Source organism: Batrachochytrium dendrobatidis (genome assembly GCF_000203795.2).
Source record: "Batrachochytrium dendrobatidis JAM81 unplaced genomic scaffold BATDEscaffold_4, whole genome shotgun sequence".
Taxonomy (NCBI): domain Eukaryota; kingdom Fungi; phylum Chytridiomycota; class Chytridiomycetes; order Rhizophydiales; genus Batrachochytrium; species Batrachochytrium dendrobatidis.
In genome coordinates, this window is record NW_006281102.1 from 680,146 (window position 1) to 699,999 (window position 19,854).

At 39.7% G+C, this 19,854-nt stretch overlaps 7 protein-coding genes across 7 annotated transcripts; 2 read left to right on the plus strand and 5 right to left on the minus strand.

Annotated features, from left to right (window-relative positions):
* Window positions 1-49: 49 nt before the first annotated feature.
* BATDEDRAFT_34799 (uncharacterized protein) lies at window positions 50-3,360 on the plus strand. Its single transcript, XM_006677944.1, has 7 exons — window positions 50-273; window positions 351-665; window positions 751-915; window positions 996-1,330; window positions 1,393-1,570; window positions 1,651-1,919; window positions 1,992-3,360. The coding sequence occupies exons 1-7, from the start codon at window positions 70-72 to the stop codon at window positions 3,337-3,339; spliced, it is 2,814 nt and encodes a 937-aa protein (XP_006678007.1). The 5' UTR covers window positions 50-69; the 3' UTR covers window positions 3,340-3,360.
* Window positions 3,361-3,522: 162 nt separating this feature from the next.
* Window positions 3,523-4,287, plus strand: BATDEDRAFT_6271 (uncharacterized protein; the record flags this gene model as incomplete). Its single annotated transcript, XM_006677644.2, has 5 exons — window positions 3,523-3,558; window positions 3,617-3,719; window positions 3,782-3,865; window positions 3,908-4,015; window positions 4,088-4,287. Coding segments are annotated over 5 exons (531 nt in total), but the record flags the coding sequence as incomplete, so codon positions are not given.
* Window positions 4,276-6,663, minus strand: BATDEDRAFT_19244 (uncharacterized protein; the record flags this gene model as incomplete). The annotated part of the gene is made up of 6 exons (XM_006677746.1): window positions 5,829-6,663; window positions 5,470-5,742; window positions 5,045-5,377; window positions 4,877-4,976; window positions 4,718-4,796; window positions 4,276-4,658 (listed from the first exon to the last, which is right to left on the minus strand). The coding sequence occupies exons 1-6, from the start codon at window positions 6,224-6,226 to the stop codon at window positions 4,276-4,278; spliced, it is 1,566 nt and encodes a 521-aa protein (XP_006677809.1). The 5' UTR covers window positions 6,227-6,663.
* A 916-nt stretch (window positions 6,664-7,579) lies between these two features.
* BATDEDRAFT_10506 (uncharacterized protein) lies at window positions 7,580-8,656 on the minus strand (the record flags this gene model as incomplete). The annotated part of the gene is made up of 4 exons (XM_006677669.1): window positions 7,580-7,872; window positions 7,952-8,100; window positions 8,204-8,340; window positions 8,426-8,656. Coding segments are annotated over 4 exons (810 nt in total), but the record flags the coding sequence as incomplete, so codon positions are not given.
* Window positions 8,657-10,252: 1,596 nt separating this feature from the next.
* On the minus strand, window positions 10,253-15,474 carry BATDEDRAFT_34802 (uncharacterized protein; the record flags this gene model as incomplete). The annotated part of the gene is made up of 7 exons (XM_006677945.1): window positions 10,253-10,466; window positions 10,572-10,820; window positions 10,893-12,162; window positions 12,240-13,239; window positions 13,345-14,363; window positions 14,444-14,843; window positions 14,980-15,474. The coding sequence occupies 7 exons, from the start codon at window positions 15,472-15,474 to the stop codon at window positions 10,253-10,255; spliced, it is 4,647 nt and encodes a 1,548-aa protein (XP_006678008.1).
* A 436-nt stretch (window positions 15,475-15,910) lies between these two features.
* BATDEDRAFT_87710 (uncharacterized protein) lies at window positions 15,911-17,677 on the minus strand (the record flags this gene model as incomplete). Its single annotated transcript, XM_006678164.1, has 10 exons — window positions 15,911-16,085; window positions 16,198-16,327; window positions 16,394-16,508; window positions 16,584-16,656; window positions 16,758-16,814; window positions 16,883-17,025; window positions 17,091-17,179; window positions 17,252-17,346; window positions 17,446-17,602; window positions 17,671-17,677. The coding sequence occupies 10 exons, from the start codon at window positions 17,675-17,677 to the stop codon at window positions 15,911-15,913; spliced, it is 1,041 nt and encodes a 346-aa protein (XP_006678227.1).
* Window positions 17,678-18,252: 575 nt separating this feature from the next.
* BATDEDRAFT_87709 (uncharacterized protein) lies at window positions 18,253-19,838 on the minus strand (the record flags this gene model as incomplete). The annotated part of the gene is made up of 5 exons (XM_006678165.1): window positions 18,253-18,576; window positions 18,658-18,981; window positions 19,097-19,264; window positions 19,366-19,486; window positions 19,549-19,838. The coding sequence occupies 5 exons, from the start codon at window positions 19,836-19,838 to the stop codon at window positions 18,253-18,255; spliced, it is 1,227 nt and encodes a 408-aa protein (XP_006678228.1).
* Between the last annotated feature and the right edge of the window lie 16 nt (window positions 19,839-19,854).

Consider the following 19,854-nt stretch of genomic DNA (forward strand, 5'->3'; position numbering starts at 1 on the left):
AGAAAACCAGACGTGCAGTTTTCAAGGTTTGCTCGCGCAAGTTGCTTATCAAAGACTTCAAGTCTTATTATGCCAACAGGAAATATGGCTTACTCTGCTAGAGGCAGAGACCTTGCCACTACAACTGGCTCTGCTTTGAGGTCTCGCAAGGTTGATGCTCGTCGTCCTCTTTCCATTTATCACTTTCATGAAGCTCCGGATCTGGACGAGTCTTCTGCTCTGAATCGAACCATCCCGCAGGTTGCTACAGGTGTCGAAAAGGAAGAAGAAGAGGTTCGTTTGCTGTTGTAACTTGTTCAAGAGTTTAGTCTGCTCATCTGTTCTTGCTATTGTATTGTTCAATCTCTTAGGAACACCATCTCCAGGCTGCTCTGGTTGCAAACCACACCAACACTCAGGTCGTCATCCCAACTCCAGATGCTTCCACTTTGATTCCATTCAACATTTTCGAGTCTCTTTACATTCCCAATTTTCAGCTTCCCAAATCTTTGATTCGCTTCTCCACCGTTGTCGAGGATGTTATTGGATGCATGTACAATCTTGACGAAATCGATGATGATTGGATCTCCACGTACAACCGTAAACATGAGAACAAGGCGGATCACGTTCTTGAAGACGACTTTGAAGCCGCTATCGTTGCATTGGATAATGTCGGAAATGACAAGGTACACTACTGCTAATCCTTTTCATTGTTATCCTTGCAATGTTACATTCGGTTTCGTAATGTGTTTCCACTTTTGAATGCTCTAGGTTTCTGGTGAATGTCCTACGTTTGAAGAAACTCAATCCCATTTCTCCCAGTCTATTTATCCACAAAATTTCAATCTATCTCCTGATGCTCTCGCCAATATTTATGTGCATTGGAAATACAGACGATACACTGAAAAGTTGTCTTCACTGATTCCAAAATTCAAAGTAAGTTGCTATCTATTGCTTGATTACTAGTCTGTTGTCTTGGCTTTTAAACTTACATGGTTGAATTGTACTATCCGTAGACTGAAGAAATTTCTTCAAAACCTGATAGCGATCCATACGTTTGTTTTCGGCGCAGAGAAATAAAGCCTATACGAAAAGCAAGACGTGCTGATATTCAAGGTCTTGATAAGTTACGAAAACTACGAGAAGATTTAAAAAATGCTAAACTGATTCTGGATCTTGTCACTCAACGAGAAGAAACTCGTCGCGATAGCATTTACATGGAGCATTTGATTTTTGAAAGACGTATTCTTGTACGTCGTCTTAAGCGAAGACTTGGCGTGGTAGATACTGAGGCTACTCCAGATAGTCGTCGTAAAAAAAGTCGTCGACTCACCGATTTTGATGAAACTGGGTACGCAACTGCTTTTATTCTTTGTAGCATTATAATCCTTGAATATCTAAACTATTATTCAGTGAATCCACTAAAATCAGGATTCCTATGCAAAAACTACGCGACGCTGCCAACTTGGTTTCTGATCTGGACTCGAAACTATTTGCCGATCAATTTGGTCCAAGTACTATTTCCGTAGAGGACAAGGTCAAAAAGATTCGAAACTTGGATGAACGAAACGGATGGGCTGATGTAACCGAGGTAATTGTGTTTTGGTATAGTTGCCATGTATGCTGCATGTATTGTTGACAACTATTCGTCATTCTACATACACTATTTAGGATCCATTTTTGGGAATAGGAACAGATGAACTTAATTTATGGAGAACAGTTCCTCTTTCCGATCAAGTTCCAGATATACATTTTTTACAAGCGAATACTCCACGCGTAGCATGTATTCGACGGAGAATAGGACGAGGAGGTCGCATTGTTTTTGACCGAAGGCATTGCCAATCAGATCGAAGGTTGCATGAGGCACATGCTACAAAGTGGCGCTTTGATGATAGCGATGATGAGATGGACGAGGAGATTGAATACGAGGATGACCATATGTAAGCAACAATAGGATAACACGATTGCCAAATTTGCATGGTTTCTAACAGCACTTGTTGCATACCATTTAGGCTTATTTCAAACAGGGCGTTTGCAATTGCTCCTCTTGAAGAAGAGTATCGATTACTAATGAACAAGCCTGCGTTCCCAGACCAAATTCATGTTCAGCCATTACCAGATATTCTGAAATTGCCTACTACGAACCCACCTATTCAAGTGATACGGGCACCTACTGGAGCTGCAGCGCATTCATCTGCACTAGCTACTGAATCTACTTCTACAGCTACGACTCAACCTAGCATAGCATCTCTTGCAAATGTACCGACACCTGTTAAAAAACGGCTTTCAAAATCGAATTCATTTGTTACTGACTCCAAGGGGACTTCACAACCATCTTTGGTGCAACCAAAAAAGAAGATTCAAGAGCAACTGGATCCGCGAACAGCCGCTGTTAAAGCAATGATGCTGCAATCTCAGCGTCAAGCGCAGCAACAAATTAATCTTAGTCAATCTATTCAGCAGCCCGCTCTAGCTAATTCGTCAAGCTTTTCGCCCACTAATGGTGCTGTCAATTCTGCTCAAAGCACAGATTCCTTGTACCTATCTACTTCATCTGCATCGACTGCATCTGCCTTGGCATCTTCCACAGTAGCGTCCTCTGCTATGCCAATCTCTCTGAATGGCATGACACCAGCTCAGATTCAGCAATTGAAGGGGCAGCACGCTTTGTACCAAATGCGCCTTCAACAACAGAGACTTCGGCTACAGCAATCGCAGCAGTTGGCACCCCAATCACTTCAAGCCCAAATTCAAATGCAATTTCTTAACCCATCCCAAACACTGTTGAACTCCCAGCTGCAGGATCAGTTGCAGGCAAGCACGACAGATCAGCAAGCCACGATGAATCTAGTCGGGTCTCTTGCACAAAATAGTATTCCTTCACTAGCATCCAACACATCACTCAATCTTGCCCAACAGCAATTGCAACAACTTTACTTTAATAATCAGGCTTTACAACAACAACAACATGCAGCCATGTCACAAAATAACTCACGATTCATTCCCAACAACAATGCTGCACTGATTACCTCGATGATGAATCAAAGCCAGTTGCAGCAAGCACAACAAGCGCAGCTTCAGCAACAGGCATTGCTATCTAGTGTTAATGGACACGCCGATTCATCCAGTTCAGGCACGGCGACAGGGATCCAGCAACTTTTACTCAACCAAAAGTTTAAAGCAGGAGCGATCCCACCTTCAGGAAATGCATTAGGCGGTTCCAATACAGATTTGATGGCAGGATTGGTCAATGGTGTTAGTATACCATCAACGTCTGGCATTGCACAAGGGACAGCAGCCCTAGCCACTGCTCTAGATACGATTATCCAGGATGCCAATGAATCAACCCATTCTAAATAAAACCTGTTAATTACTGATGATAAACAATACGAGTGTATAGCAAACAAATCTACTTTGCATCGTAGAAGTCGAATGGCTTGATTTTGGACGATTGCAAATCAAAATCCAATCCATAAAGTTTTACTCGAGTGGATCATGGCAGACATAAATGCAGAGGAAGGACCGACGACCCGAGTTGTCGAGGTTTTATATTGTGGACACTGCAGTGTTCCTCCCGAGGTGAGTTGGGAGTCTAGCGTTGGTTTCTATAAATACTTGCTAAACATTGACCTGATAGTACTGCGAGTTTGGCACTGCCATTGCAGAGTGCAAGGCTTGGTTGAAAACTCATGATCAAAACCTATTTGTAAAACTGTATGGAGAAACCGAGCTAGTACAAGGTAAGCAATACTCGAGTTGATTCGCTCAATGGCAACCCACTCCACTAACCTACTCTGAGTAGCCCAAGTATCAACCCTCGACATCTCATGTCAAGAGCCTGCTGCTGTACCCTCCAAATCCTCGAAAAAGACCACTCCAAAGGTTGGTTGTATCATGCATGAAGTCGGTTTGCAATACTCGGATTGAGACATTCCTAACTCATCATGGGTATCAATACAGGCCAAGGTCGTCTTGTCTACCATTGAAAGAACAAAACGGAAGCGGATTACCATTGTAAATGGACTTGAAAAGTTTGGTATGTTCTTATCCTCACTATAATGATCGTTTGTTGGAGTAATCACTTGTCTCACACTACATTGTCTCACAGATGTGGATCTTAAAAAGGCTGCAAAACAGATGGCTTCCAAGTTTGCATGCGGTGCATCAGTTTCTAAAAATGCTCAAGGTGTAGAAGAGATCATTGTACAAGGAGAATTCATGGATGAGCTTATAAAGCTTATTACAGCAACTTGGCCTCAGATCGACAAGCGTCTCATTGAGCTTGCTGAAACTAAATCAAACAAATGATCGTTTTATTTTTCGTTCTTCCAAATCTTTATCGCCATGTCTCTTTCGCTCAGAGTGTTTTGATGCGTGAGTTGGGCTGTTTTGGTATGGGCGTTGGGATACAGTTTTGTGTCGGTCATGGCGAGTGCTGCCATCGTCCCGATGGTTGCGATGATCATTGGTTGGGTGTTTCTTTTTAAAAGAGTCACTTGTGGATATCGATGTTTTGCCTTGCTTTTCACGATGCAAGTCTCCACCATGTTCAAATACCAGATCGTAGTCTTCGTTTTGATTTGAAACCTCGTCTCTGTATCTTTGTCGCTTCTCAAGACCATCTCCAAAACTATTTTTACCTTGCTTACTCACTAGATTGCCAACCAAACGATTAGATACTGTACAGAGCGGAATAGAATCTTTCGCTGTAAATGACAAACAAGGTGGTTGATATTACCCAGAAATTCTCGATGCAACTTTGAAACCGACTGTGAAAAGTCTACATGTATTCTTCTGTCATCAATCAACACGTTATCCTATAATTGAGTAGTTGTATGGTTAGAGCAAAATATAAAAGGCCAATCTTGGCCAGAAAGCATAAATAGACTCGACCCACCATTTTAAAATATGCTTCTTCGCATTGCTCTTTGGTTTCAAACTCGATGAAAGAGTATCCCAACGACTCTTGTGTTTTCTTGTCCCGAATAATCTCGCAGCTAAAAGTTGAATATGCAGATACCAATAATTAGATTTTAACCTCGAAGCAATCTGAAAGTGTTTTTACCTCAGTATATTTCCAAATCGAGAAAATATCAGTTCCAAATCTTCATCTCTAGTAACTGGATTCAGCTTGCATATAAAAAGAATGTTTTCTGGTGGCTTGATATCTGCAAATGGCAAGTCGCCTATCATTTCTAGAGTTAATGCTCGAGCCTCGGCTTCTTGTTTTTTTCGCAAACGATCAGCTTCTTCTTCAGATAGCTTGGGTGCAAGCTCGTCCTCTTCTCCAATTCGACTCAATTTGAGCATTTCTTCTGATGGGATTGGCGATCGGATGGGAACAACTAACCCTTCTGGGTCGTCAAACGGATCATCCAGAATAATTGTATGTTTGATCCTGTCCACATGTATGACATAAAAGACATTGTAAGCCGTGGATATGCTACTTGAACCAAGATAATGCAAAATGATTCATAATGCCAATATTACCGAATATCACGATAAGGTCGACCTTCTTGATCACATATGGCATCGTTAATCTTGTCCAAGGTCTCAAATCCCTCTGCAACTTGTCCAAAAATAGCTTGTTTTCTGTCAAGATATTCGAGATGAGTATCTACAAGAGTAATGAGAAATTGTGATCCTGCCATGAGTCTGCCATCACATGGCACCAATGCCATGGAAACAATGCCTTTTCGGTTGTGTTTGAGCTTGGGATGAATCTCTGGTTCAAATACCTGGTTATCTTTGTCCTGAATTATCCTATTTAAAGTTGTAGATGAGATTAACATGTCAAGATTCTGACAATCGAAGGATGAAATTGTATATATTTGATGTCTGTTGCTTACCCCCATACTGTGTTTCCGCCAGTACCCTTTCCAGATGGATCACCCATCTGAGCAACAAAATGCTTCTGAACACTATGAACTAAAACAAAGTTGTAGTATTTGAGTTTGCACAACTTAAGAAAATTGATACAGGCCTGTGGAGCCTTGTCGACCTCAAGGTCAATGACCAACTCGCCCAATGTAGTTTCTAGCAGCACAGACATGCCAAAATAATAAAAGTACAAATGTAAAGGAAAGTCGTATTTATCAATTTTGATGATTCTATCGAGAATGCTGGTTGATCTGACATGTATTGCGATACATCTTGACCAAGACAAGTGTGCACTGGAATCCTGTATAGTATTGCAGGTCTGTTGCGTTGTATTCGATGGTCTTGCAGCTACATACTGTCCATGCATGGGAAATCATTGCATCCAAGTTGGATCTGCTATGGACTAGAGTATAAAGTAGATTAAACAGGTTTACTGTCCACTTTGTCCAAGACTGGTACGCAAGTCATGGCATTCTATGATTTCAAGCCAACCTCTGCATTCAAGCATTTCAACAATGGAGTTGCCAAACTTGAAGATTCCAGTTTATTATCTATTCAACACCGACATTCGTGATATTTCATTATCCAATGCATGCACATCACTCAGTAATTGATGTCTGTTATTGACTGCCTCTAGAACCATATCAACAGGAACCGGTTTCAATGGTTTTTGATCGGCTATATATCCATCATTAGATTGAAGCAAAGTAAACTCCTCGCGGTTTTTTGCTATAGGAGGGTGCTCTCGGTTAGATGGTCTTTTAACATTATTTTTGGCAGGAGATGCAGTCTGTTTTGGATCGCTTCTATATTTAAATACTTGAGTAATCAACTAAAAATTGTTGAATTCAATCTACCATTTTTAAACTTACTTGGACTTTTTTTGAGCCGATTTTTCTTTGTTCCGATCTGAATGAGTTTGCTGAATTTGAGCTAGTTTCACAGGAGAAGTAGAGACAGATGGCGGCTTTGGTTTTGCTTTGGTATTAATACTAGGTAGCTTTGTTGGTGCTAGTTTTTGAGATGCACTTTTTGTTGCAGGATTGGCATTCCCCGATCTTTTTATCGTGTCTTTTTGAGAAACCACATGTTCATGACCAGCAGGAGTATTGGACCACTTTAAAGAATGTACCCGCTCAGTAGCCATAGTTGAGGGTCGAGATTCGTGAGCAGATGTCGAACGAAAATGACCATCCGTTTTAAAACCTCCAGAACTGCGGGTGGATCTAGTGGTCTGACGCGTAGACATTGCACTTCGTCTTCCCATTTGTACACGTCCTTGATAGTCATTTGTATCATGAAATTCCATTGCATCTCCAATAGTTCGCTTGTATTCCTTGGCATTTGTCGTAGTGGATGGTTTAACACTTGCAGGATTGGATTGGCTGTATACAAAATGATTTCTTTCGTGCATAGCTTTTGCATCAAATTCTTCAGCAGCTGTTTGATGGATAGTACTGGAGACTGGATGGACATTGGCTGATTGTCTATTTGAATAGCCACTTTCAAAATGAGAAGGGTTTCGGGTAGATCGAGCCCTTGCAATCAATCCTTCAAGGTGTTCTCTATCCATAACATCTTTAGTTGCCAAGCCAGACATGGCATGTTTTGGATCTCGATCGATAACTCCTCGCAGCATCAGATTTTCTCGTCGAAGTCCCATAATTTCACGTTTGAGAATCAACAGTATTTCTTCTCTTGGGTCCAGCTGTAATACAAGTTTGGTTTGGATTTTACAAGCCTTGGATGCATACCTTAACGTTTTGTTTGTTTCTTGAATGTTGAGCGATCCAGGAGATATACATGCTATCATTAAAGTCACGCCATGTCCACCAAGAGAATCTGCAAGCAGCTTTGTAAGTTTGGAATCACGAAAGGGTATATGTCCATTTCTTTTTTTAGGATCAGATAATGCAGATATGCAGATTCCCAGATTTAACAGGCTTTTGTTAATGCTCAATGCCTCAGCAAAAGTATCTCCAGCTGCTTTTGATTCTTTTACCTTTTCGCTTCCTTGACATATACAAAAATGTTAGTAGGCATTATAAGCTAAAAGACAGTCATCACTGTGTTTTAAAGTGTGAAATCTAACCTGCCAAATCTACAAAACTGATCTTTCCATGGCATTTTACCGTTCTTCCCATAGAATCGTCTTTATTTTGTGTTTCCAAATATATAGTCAACACACTGTGACTTCTAGATGAGTGCTCATTCATGTCATGGGAAGCAACAGTTCTGTTTCTCAAGCCTAGATTGTTGACGGGTTGAAAAATACAGTTTGTTATTTCAATTGGATGTGTAATAGATACCAACAGTATAGTCGAATAGCAATAGTCATTTTTACTTGCCTTCCTCTAATACAGCAAGTGAGTCGTCTAAACCATCACAATCCACAATGTAAAGATTCTCGACATAGAATCCGCGATCGGCACTCCATCTAACTGGAAGTGCAGAGTTGTGGGGATTGAGTAAATCTTGAACCTATTGCATAGTCTCAAACGGTTTAGTAATGTTGATTTGCTAAATAGTATGCAAAGATTAAATATACAAACTCAATTTACTATACATGTTCATTATAAATTTCTAGATAGGATGCCTGGATTCGGATGCTTTCCAGCTGAGTTGAACTACGCATAGCATTGATTTTTTCAAATAAAAAATTCAAGGCTCTTGGGACAATACCTACTGTATCTGAGGTCTGAGCACCCTCTGGCCCAGTAATAGTAAATGTTTTTCCACTTCCGGTCTGACCAAACGCAAATATTGTAGCAGAATATCTGGTGGGGTGTGTATACATTTAAAGCAGCAAGTTAACATTGCGCCATATTTAATTTAAAAACAGTCTAGTTTTGATCCTTGGATCAAGGTATTTGATTTATACAAGATCACTTAGTTTACCCATTGATGGCTTGTGTAACGAGCTCTTGAATTCCAGACTGCAAGAAAAACTCTTTTTGTCCTGTTTCTTCATCAAAGACGCGATTGTATAACATGGTTGATATTTTCCCATCAGGAGTATAAGCCTTTGTGCAATAGAATATGTTAAAAGATTGTACTTGAGATATGTACGCATAAAGCACAGTGTTGAAAATGACTTTTTACTTGCCTGTACGGCTCGCCTATCTTTTGTAGCCTGCACAATTTTATGTTGATTTCCTTTTAATCTTTCCGAATCTGTAATGGGACGAATTCTAATATCAACAGCCGAGTTTACATTGTGTGATACAATGTTTAAACTATGAGCATTAGTGTCTATCTTGAGTCAGATGCAGTCATCAAAACCAATGACCCTATAAAAATTTCCAACCTAACTATTGCTCGCACTTGTTCATTCGAATCGTCCGCGAGTCTTTCATGAGCGTGTATATCTATCTCGGGTAATTTCTCACAGTTTGATGCTTGAGGTGGATACTGATACAAAGATGGGTCAATGTATTCGGTTTTATTGCCTAGGGTTGATGTCGTATTCGGTCACATACCATCCTTTGCATTAGTATATCTAGACTTTTTATTTTAAAAACATCGCTCAAATCTTTTGTCTAGTACTTGGCTGGTCTAACTGCAGCCACCTACCGTCTGCATACAATGAGTTTGTACCATCTGAAATGGTCGTTATATAAGGTAATGAGATTTCAGCGGGGTTTGGCGGAAAGTTTAAAGCGTTGGATACGGTTTGTCCTGGATGCGAGTGTTCTGAAACATGGGTTGATGACTGTATCATTAAAGCAAGGATGAAGCTAGAAATAATTTTACAGTCGTATTCACGTAAAATGAAACACTTTTGTACTGATCTTGTAATGATTGTCTTGGAATAAACAATCGTCACATATTCGTTATTGGAAATGGATTACCTTTTCTATTGAAACTATTCTAATATCCTAATATCAGATATGTTCGCGTTCTAGTTCAACATATCTCAATAATGCAACCGTTGTTTCCATGCCATCACGCAATGTTTGGAACAAAGGAAAGTTGGAGGTTGAAAAGATGTGGAGTGTATTGGAACAAAAATGTGAACATTTGCTCTGTATTTTTGTACAAAAATGAGTCCAAAGAGCACAATGTTTCCCAGTAAGATTGGCACCAATCAAACATGACTGTATCATGCATTTTAGTTCAATGTTTCATTTTACGTGAATACGACGGTAAAATACATGGTGCTAAATATAAAATTTTAATTTATTTGATGATACAAAACGGTCTACTTGCATGTCTGTTGATCTCATGTATCTAGTTGTACAAACCGATTTATTATTGTAAAAGCACCAATAACAGCCAGCACATACACACATTGCCATCAAAAATACCAGATTAACAGTAACAACAGTTATATCGAGTGATAAAAGGGTTACAGCAAGCAAGTCGAGTTTATTGTTACATCTACCAAATAATCTCATTTTCCATTGCGTGCCCCATGTCCTGATGGTTGAGATATGACTTGCTGCTGCAGCCAAGATAATTGTTCTTGAGCCATCTGGTGAACATATTGACCCATATGCTCCACATTGCTCATGCAAACAATGGATGGGTTTTTCAAAGTCTCTGGCAAGTCTCCATCTGCCCCAATTTCAAAGCTAGAGTTGTCCAACTCTCGAGAAAATCCCTGACTGTATTTTTCATCCAAGTAAAGGTAAAGGCTTGTAGGACGCTTTGCAAGTTCTGTAAACAAACCTTTTTCTGAAATATAAGTAGAGATTCTACCAAAAACATACAATCCCAAGCGAGCAGATGACAGCAATGATGCCATCTTGATTTGATCATCCATAACACCAGCTGTGCGTGTGCGGACAAGTGACACCAAAACATAGTCTGCCACATTGCCCCTAAACTCATCAATCGTTTTAATATGCTGTGGCGTGCCAAATACTGGATTCCATGAACAGCGTTGCTCTAAAACATCCCGAATAAGTTCTTTTTGCCCCTTGTATGGTGTCAAAATGGCAATTTTTCCAGCTGGATACCTAATTAGCACAATTGCATTAGTTTCAAAATTTTACATTTTTTAAATAGATAGACAGCACACATTTAAATACCCAATCAATCGCATATACTGGAACACAGCAACTAGATATTCGGCTTCTCCAAGATTTTGGAAAAAATCTTTGCGGGGCTCAGTTTCGTGTTGACCAAGAAATTGATCTACGTTGATAAATTGTGCATCGTATACAAAACCTGGGTTGGCTAGTTTCATTTGCAAATCCAATTGGTCGGTGGGAACGCAACGCATCAATGGATAGAATACGCGCGAAAAGCATGCAATGGATGGACGTAGGCGACGTTGCACATTTAATGTCAGTGTCGGGACACCAAGCTTGATGAGGCGTGAAAACAAACTTTGATCAAAATTGGAATAATACTTTAGTGCATTGCTAGAAATGTATCGTGGCAAAGAAACGGCATTGCCAGTCATAACAATGCGCTTCAGTCCATCTAGCATATCCTGGTCGTTTTTAGGCGTTTGCCACGTAGTATGACGATTCAGCAATAGCGATACAAGTGTATCCATCTCAAACATCTGATGAGCATCATCAACAATAAAGTTTTGAAAGTGGAATCCAAGTCGAGCTAGTTCGCGACGTTTAAGAGAAATGTCCGTTGCCGTTATACCAATAACGCGTGCTTGTTTTGATATAATATAATCTGCGCGATCTTTGCGAGATCGCAACAACTCCAACGCCTGTGTTTCAGCAAGTTCATTAAATATGTCTTGTATATGTTGGTACAGCATAGTCGCAGCAGAAACTGCACTTTCTAGGGAGTTTGCTGAAAAAAGTAAACTGATCCTTTGGCGGTCCTTTACAGATGTAAAAAAGTGGGTAAAGGGAAAATTCTTCGTGATGGACGCAAGGGATGACTGTCGACTACTATCTTCCAAATATTGAGTCCATAGCGAATTAACATGGAACGAGTAAAAGTAGTTTGCAGTTTCGCAGGAGCTACCGTGTTCTCCAGGAACCCCAATTGATTTAGCCAGTTGATCAACTCGAGTGAGCAGATGCTTTCGACGAGATAAAAGATGGTTTATACGACCTAGCTTTCCCAAAGCTTCGTCACTGTCTGCTCGAAGCTCACCGAATCCATGAGATAATGAAATAACATAGCGTTCGTTTACGCCAAACTGAATCAAGTTTCCTAAGAGTCGAACTAATTGGCGTTGAGTAGGAGCTACAACCAATGTACGATCTGACGGACATCCATTGACAATGTTTGATACAATTTGAGCAGCAATACTAGTTTTTCCAGAGCCAGGCACTCCTGATATAAGCGTCAGTCCTTTTATAGATCCTGATATAATTGCATCGGCTAGAATAAATTGAAGAGTATTATTGTTAAACGTATAATAGACTGATATAGAATCAGTATACAATCATCATACTTACATTGCTCACGTGTAAATTTAAGGCTTTTGGCTTTTGCAAAGTTGTCCGTACTATCAAGTATCGAATCCATGGGCGTGCCAACAGATTCGACTTTGACAGTAACTGAATCATTAGTTTGCAAGGAAGAATCTTCCATGGCGTCAGAGCTGCGTTTGCTACCAATTTTTAATTCGGAGAGTGGTAGCGGATCTCGAGACTCGCTGGCTACAAAAAGAGCCTGTGGTAATGTCAACACAAAAGGAGGAGCCAAAATATCATTTCCATCTGTTTTAGACGAACCATATGCTGCAGAAAACTTCCAATTAGGAAAAGACTCTTGCAGATGAGCAAGGCTTTCAAAAGTTTTACCAACATACACAGGACAATCTGAAAACTCCAACTGAGAATAGTGGGCACTTTTTCGATCTCCATAGCCAAGAACAAGATCATGAAACCATTCTGGTACTATGTCGCTGCAGTGGGCGGCATCGCGCAAAGCGTCCAAAACCGCTTTGAAATTGTTTAGCTCAGAACGCAGTCGGATCACTACATTAAAAGTATCGCTCACATTCGTTTTTGCCTTATTTCCAGTGAGAGTGTCTAAAAGATACTGATTTGTATCAAATAGTACGCTAATGGATCTCTGATTACGCCATACTCTAGGCTTATCTTCGTGAATGCGGGTAGTCTGGGCAGATATAAAATCGTCTACTGGTTTTCCATTTTCCCCAAGCAATTCACAAACCTCGCAGCCTCGCACAGAAACAATACCATAGCGTTTCATAAAAAGCGCGCCGCTCTCCCCGATATTAAGATCCGTCACAATAGGATCAAATCCGTCTTCATTTGCAGTGGGTTGCATTTGAACATTCAGGAGAATCAAGTGATCACCCGGACGAATCATATCCCACTCGTTTCGCACATTATGTGCAAGTTTTCCAACAGAATAGACAAGGTCCCCTTTAACAAAAGCAGGCTTGGATTCAGTAAGCATTGGATGTCCAACTTCAGATATTTGAAACTTGACAAATTTATGTTATTAAAAATCAGTAAATTGTAAAACAAATGTGTTAGTATTCATACCCAAAACACAGATGAAATTTATAATGTATAACGATTGGAGTACCTGAACAATAGGCAGGGCTATTTGAGAAAATCCTTTGAATATAGTGCTACCTTTAGAAGACATTGTATCCTTCAAATAGGTGGGAGAAAGACGCATGATGGCGTCTTCAATGTAATCTCGAAGTTGCATGAAAAAGTAAATTTTATGAAGATCAAGCTGGCGAAGAGCATAGTCTTGCATAGTCAAGTATTGAAGGGTGAGTTTCGGAACAGGAGAACAGTGGGTGTTACTAAAAAGATTGTTAGCAGGACAGACTGATTCGTCAAAAAGTGTATTTTCAGTTGGATAAACGGACTCCATGTGTATTGTGTCACTACGAAGTTTTGGTTTTGTCAACAGTTGGCAAATCATATCAATTAAAAAACTGCGCGAGTGCACCATTGCATCGGCTCGCGTCAAGGGCAATGTAGTACGAATGCCGACACGCTTACAAAACTCTTGTAGAGTAGCGTCACTCAAAGGCTTGAAGTGTGATTTGATCTCCTCGCAAGACATATTGCTAATACTCAGTAACGAAAACTCTCCAAGAGAATCGTTGAATAAAGTGAAACAGATCTTTTGGACCTTATGAATGCAGGCATAGTGTTTATCAAGCACATCTCGAGCTGAAAGTGCTGCTCCAGTAACATCGTCAATAGGAAAAGTTGAGTAGTACTCAAGACGGTCCACCAATCGTTTAAAAATAGGTCCAGGTGTGTATTCATGAAAAACCCATGAATCTATTGTTGCCAAAGTAGAGGTCGCAATTTTTTTGACTTTAAGAGACAGTGCATAGAGTGTACTGTTTAAACAGCTAGTCACAACTAAATGATCGAAAAGCAAGATATGAACATGGCGGCGAGTGGGCAGTTGAAAATCAAGGCATATAAGAAATTCTACAAATCTCTCGCAATATGCAACTGCACCATGAGGAGCAGATCCGCTTTTAGGAATATCAGCTAAAATGTCTAAAAATCCCCAAATAAGCTTGCTTAAAAACGAACGATTGAAAAGTAACTTTTCTTTTATAGATTGCTTGGCTAGACGCAGTTTCAAACAAAACTATTAGATCATCAAACCAATCAAATTCAAAAACAAAGCATAGAATCAAGCCATGTACCTGTTTGATATCGTTTTTCAGAACGCTCCCACAATGCTTGACGTTCAGGAGCCTCGGTCACATGTTGCTCGCAAATTTCTCTACTCATAAGTTCGTGCCATATACCAATGCCTGTAATCTTGAGGCATTCAGATCGTACAAATGGTATTTCTAGCGACTCAAAACAATGAGTCAAAAAAATCAACAAAAATCTCCTTTCATCAAATCCAAGATCGTAATCGGTAGAAAGAAGCAGATGCTGAACTTGCAAGAAAAGTAGTTCAAATTTCGACAAATCCTCGGCGAAAACAGACCATGGATCAGCACGCCGCAATCGGAACATTTCATTGATCATCAGTACAATAGACAGTGTATGAACAGGTTGCGTCGAAGCCGATATTTCATAGTTTGGAACAAGATACTAAACAAGATAAGCAACCAAAAATAATTTAATGACCCATCAAAAGGTTTATCAAAAGAATAACTAGTAGAAAGTTGTCATGATGCTGTGAAGATGCAATATTCTAGTATTGGAAATGAAAGCAATGGTAAACTACCTTTGATAAATACTGCAAATGCTCCAAGACCATCACCTGGCGCAGTTTGAATCCTATAGGAGCCAAATGTATTTTCCATATTGTATCCAGTATATCTATACTAAATCCAGCAACACCGTTAGGAGGATCTACCCATGTTGATCTGGCCAGATCCGCCAACGGAGAACTTAGGTCTTCTTGAAATACGAAAAATAGCCCACTGGACAAGCATTCGTATCCAGTGCCGAGATGAGAACCGACTGCCTGTCTGGATAGAATATCAGTGCTGTCAGTTTCTATTACTTCATCCGGATTTTTCTCTAGAGCAACAGTAGCTGATGGAACAGTTGCAGCAGAACTGGCCACATTCAAGTGGTGGTTTATAGAATCATGCTCGAGGTCAGAATAAGGATCCATAGAATGGTCATCGACCGAATTCTGGTCAATCACAGAGAAGAATCCAAGGTCTGTAGCATGCAGTCCATGATCACTCATATCATCCATTGTCTGAGCCATCAGTTCAACAATTGATCCAAAGTGGAAAGAATTTTATTGGATTCTTTGAGGTTGTTAAAGGCCAAATTAGCATTCGCTTTCATCCGACCCAATTCATTGAGTATCACAATAGATGAATGCATATTAGTAACCAGCATTGCTTTCAACTCGTACATTATCTCATAATCATGTATTGTTGTTGGTCTTGGAAACTGTTATAGCAAAACAATCACGTAAATCACTTGTAAATCTGCAAGCTAATTAATATCCGAGAATCAGCACATGGATCAATGAATCAGTTTCAAAACAAAGTGTTCCAGTCCAGTCCGGTTTTAATGTAATATTCTAACAAGGCCAATCGGTGTCTAACACAATAATTGCACTTGCACTGCATTCTTGACCAAATCATTATCGAAATGCTGTTCTCAATACATGTGTAGGTACAGATAATCGGCCTTTATTTTGCATTGCGACTTTTAATCATTTTCATGGTCGATTTGAGTTTACGGTATTTGTCCACACGCTTTTCTCCATTTCCAATTTGGGGCACATTGCTAACTGGTATTACTGTAAATGAAGGCGCTACCGGCATGGGAATACGAGCACGCACAGATGACATGATAGATTGAGAGCTAAAAGTTCAATTCCAACAGCCATCAGGATTTAGAAAAGTTTGGAAAAATGCAAAATCGGGTTTTAAACATGAGGTATAGATCAGAAATTCAGCGTGATAAAATAACGTACCTTGGTGACTCGGAGGCTTGTGGGCGCTGTTTTTTGAATGGACGAGTTTCTAAAGAATTGATGCGAACCTCCTGCAGCTCTTGATCTTTGTAGTTGGCGCTTCGTTTCAGAATAGGACGCATCCACCGACCTAATTATTTTGTTAGAATCGACCTAGAATCATCTGGTTAAGCTAGTGAAAATACAACAAACTCACGAATAAGATCATTTGCAATTCGGCGAATGCTCGGTGTAACACGATCACATTTAGTATAAAACATGACAATGCGACCCACAAGGCTATGTCGAAGGTGATGAGTCTCGATAGGCATCTATATTTAACCATAGTATCTCATAAGTGCTTCATAATTTCAATATTTTTAAATAGACATATAGTAACGACTAACCTTGGAAAGAGTTTCCATCATTCCCTTTTGAATATCCAAGCTCGGTAACGATCCATCTGTAAGCGGCTCAAGCCTATCTCGAGTTTAAATTTTTCATGTTAAACATTTCAATATATCAGCCAAAACATGCCATTTCATCCTAACGAGTAAAAATAATCAACAACGAAATCATACCATAATTTGATTCCCTCTAGAATGTTATTTTCTAGAAATTGCGAGTACCAAGTGATTCTAAATCTCAAAACAACGTTAATACACACATACTATCCGCCAGGGTGTATTATAATAAATATATATACACCTGCCTCGACAATAGATCTAGAACCGATGGCAACAGCTTCAACTTGGCAATCGCAGGCTGCTTGTTTTTGTTGAATTCTTGATCATTTGAAGCCGCTTCTTTCATTTTATTCAGCATGGCATCCATAAATTCATCTATTTCCTAAAATTCAAACTGATGTTACACTTTAAAATCAACCCCAAATACCGCATAGATAGTTAACCTACTGCTTCATCTTGAAGATCTCTCTTGTTGCGCTTAGGTTTAATTTTACGCATTACAGCGTCCACATCGTCTCTAGCCTCTCGACGCTTGACTAATTAGTATAAATCTTGACTCGTTAGTTTAAGATCTAGCATGCATTTGTTGTAGATACAAAGCAACTAACTTGAATCCAAACTTAGTGGAGCCTCTGTAGATATAGGGTCTACATCTTCCTGCTCAGTCTGTCGTTTTAAAACTTGCTTTTTTTTCTTGGCTGGTCTAATTGATTATACATGCAATCAGCGACTGTCAAATTCAGCCTTGCATCTCTGAATATATCAGAGCAAATGAATATGCATATCAGCCACTATTACATACTTTGGTTCTGAATTAGAAAGATCATCCTTTCGTTTAAATGAAGGAAGTGGAATATCTCTGTCTGCATACTCGTCATACACTGCATCCTGATGTACAGCCGCTTCAGTGTCATTATTTTCTTCAGATCTAGTCAAATCAGCAGCGGGTAAAGAGAATTCTGCTGATTTATAATTAGTAAAAGGCTGATTGATAGACTGAAATCATGGCACTCTAGCACTGATCCACTTGCCATTGTCTTCAGAATCGAAATCATCGTCAGAGTCTCCAAAAATCTCCTTTTCCAAACTAACAGACTACACATTGGTTATGAGATAAAGCAGGTCACAAGTAAGATGATATAGCCAATGGCATGCACTTTTTAGTACAAGGATCAGGCTTTAAAGTGAAAAGCATTGATGCAGGTTGTAGCCCATGACATTGAAAAAAGCCATGCAGAAATCCTTGCATAGGTTTTAATAACTATTCATCAATACAAGGCCATCAGTCAGAATGCAATACTTGCCATCAATGCAATTTCAGAGTTTCTGCACTCGAAGCAAAGATGCAAGTTGAGCGTGTTGGTCGAGTTTCTTCAAATGATTTTGATGGAAATCGCTGGCAAACTCATTCATATGCGATTTCTGGTTATTCAAGTTTCTATTGAAATTCTATTGAAATGTTTTCCAGTTTACTCGAATGATTCTACATCACTCACTGTTATCGTTGTTCATAGTGGTGGGAATGCATCTTGCTTTTGATTTACAGGAATACTTTTTATAAAGGCTCAATGTGTATTCAATTTCCTAATAAATTTACTTATTACAAAATCTAATCAGATTCATCAAAATCAGCTGCTGCACTGCGTTTCAGATACGAAGAAGATTTCGCTGCCATAAGCTTCGATGATCGTTGAAAGTCGTCTTCGTCTTCATCCAATGCATCGTCGGCTACAACAAACCCATCATCATCTTCCTCCTGATAATCATATCGATTAGATCTGATTTTATCAATAATATTTCGATTTCCTGATCGATAGTGTGAATCATCGTCTGATCCGTTGTAGTAATCGACTCTACCACCTCGTTCGCGAGCGCTTGTGCTGGCGCGTTTGCTTTCAAGTTTACGACGAGCTTTAAGACGCTCAGTTTCAGCCTACAAAAAACATCACATGAGTATTTTGATAAAAACTAGCATGCCAGGTAATACATTAAATACTAGAGCCAACAGTCATACCTTTTCAACCAACTGTTTTGCCTTTTCAGGATCCTCTGTTGTAGTGATCAATCTAGTACGATTTTTCTTACTATGTTTACCAACAATAGCCATTGTTACTCTTTTATGAGTCAAACTCTGTGCACTAAAGGGTCGGAATGACATTAGTTTGTTAAAGCGTGCCCTATTTTGAATATATCCTTCCTCAGAATGTTGAACAGCGAGATAGTGATGCTGATTTTGCAACGAGGTTACAGCAACTTCAAACTGCTCCTCGCCAACAAGTAGCGAAAATGAATTGTCTTCCCAGCGTACCAAGCGAGCGTTAGAGTTTTTTTGATCAGGCTAGAAATGATAAAATAATAATGATTAAGACTCCAAGCATAAATAGGTCATAGCAGTGAATATCATTGTAAAGATATTTGTACAGTTGAATGATGCCAGAGCATGGTCGACCTACGTGTTTTGCATCATATCTCCAACGAATCGTATTTTCAACATGCAAACGAGCCCGTTCTCGAGATCCGTCTTCGTCTTTTTCAAGATCATTATCCAGTTGAGCGTACGTTGCCCGATCATATGGTATAGGTTCAATGTGCAAGAAATTGGGTGGTTTGATCAGAAATAGCTGTCATGAACAATAAAATCCAACAATCCAGAATTTGAATCAATATCGCTGATTTACTATTTTAGATTTGAACAATGTAAGCCCGAATGAATGAAACATACATTTTCGTTTTCTGGTCGAGGACCACCAACTGTTGGAAGACTGGTCTCGACAACTAATTCAGGCTGAGATAAAATCTCTTCATTTCTTCGCTCCAGCTCGGTATTCTTGATACCGTCCTCACTAGTAGCAATATAGTCAGATATATGATAGAAACTGATATTTAGTGCAGGACTCTTGCATACCTGTTGTACCCATCATTCCCCATGCGTTGGGAATTATCATCAGATTCATCACCAAAAAGATTATCATCTTCATCTTCATTGTTGTCCTGATCAAGTTCTAGATGGCTTTGTCCGGTCTCATCTGGTGAATAGCGGGCTGGCTTTGCAAGATGACCATGCGAATGAAACTGGCCTTGCTGTGGGTTGTCCAACTGCTCAGATTCTTCATAAGAATGTGAATTACCACCTTGATTACCCCAGCCATCATCTGAGCTCTCGTCTCCAAACAAGTCATCTTCCACAGTGGACATGACAATATACTTGCAA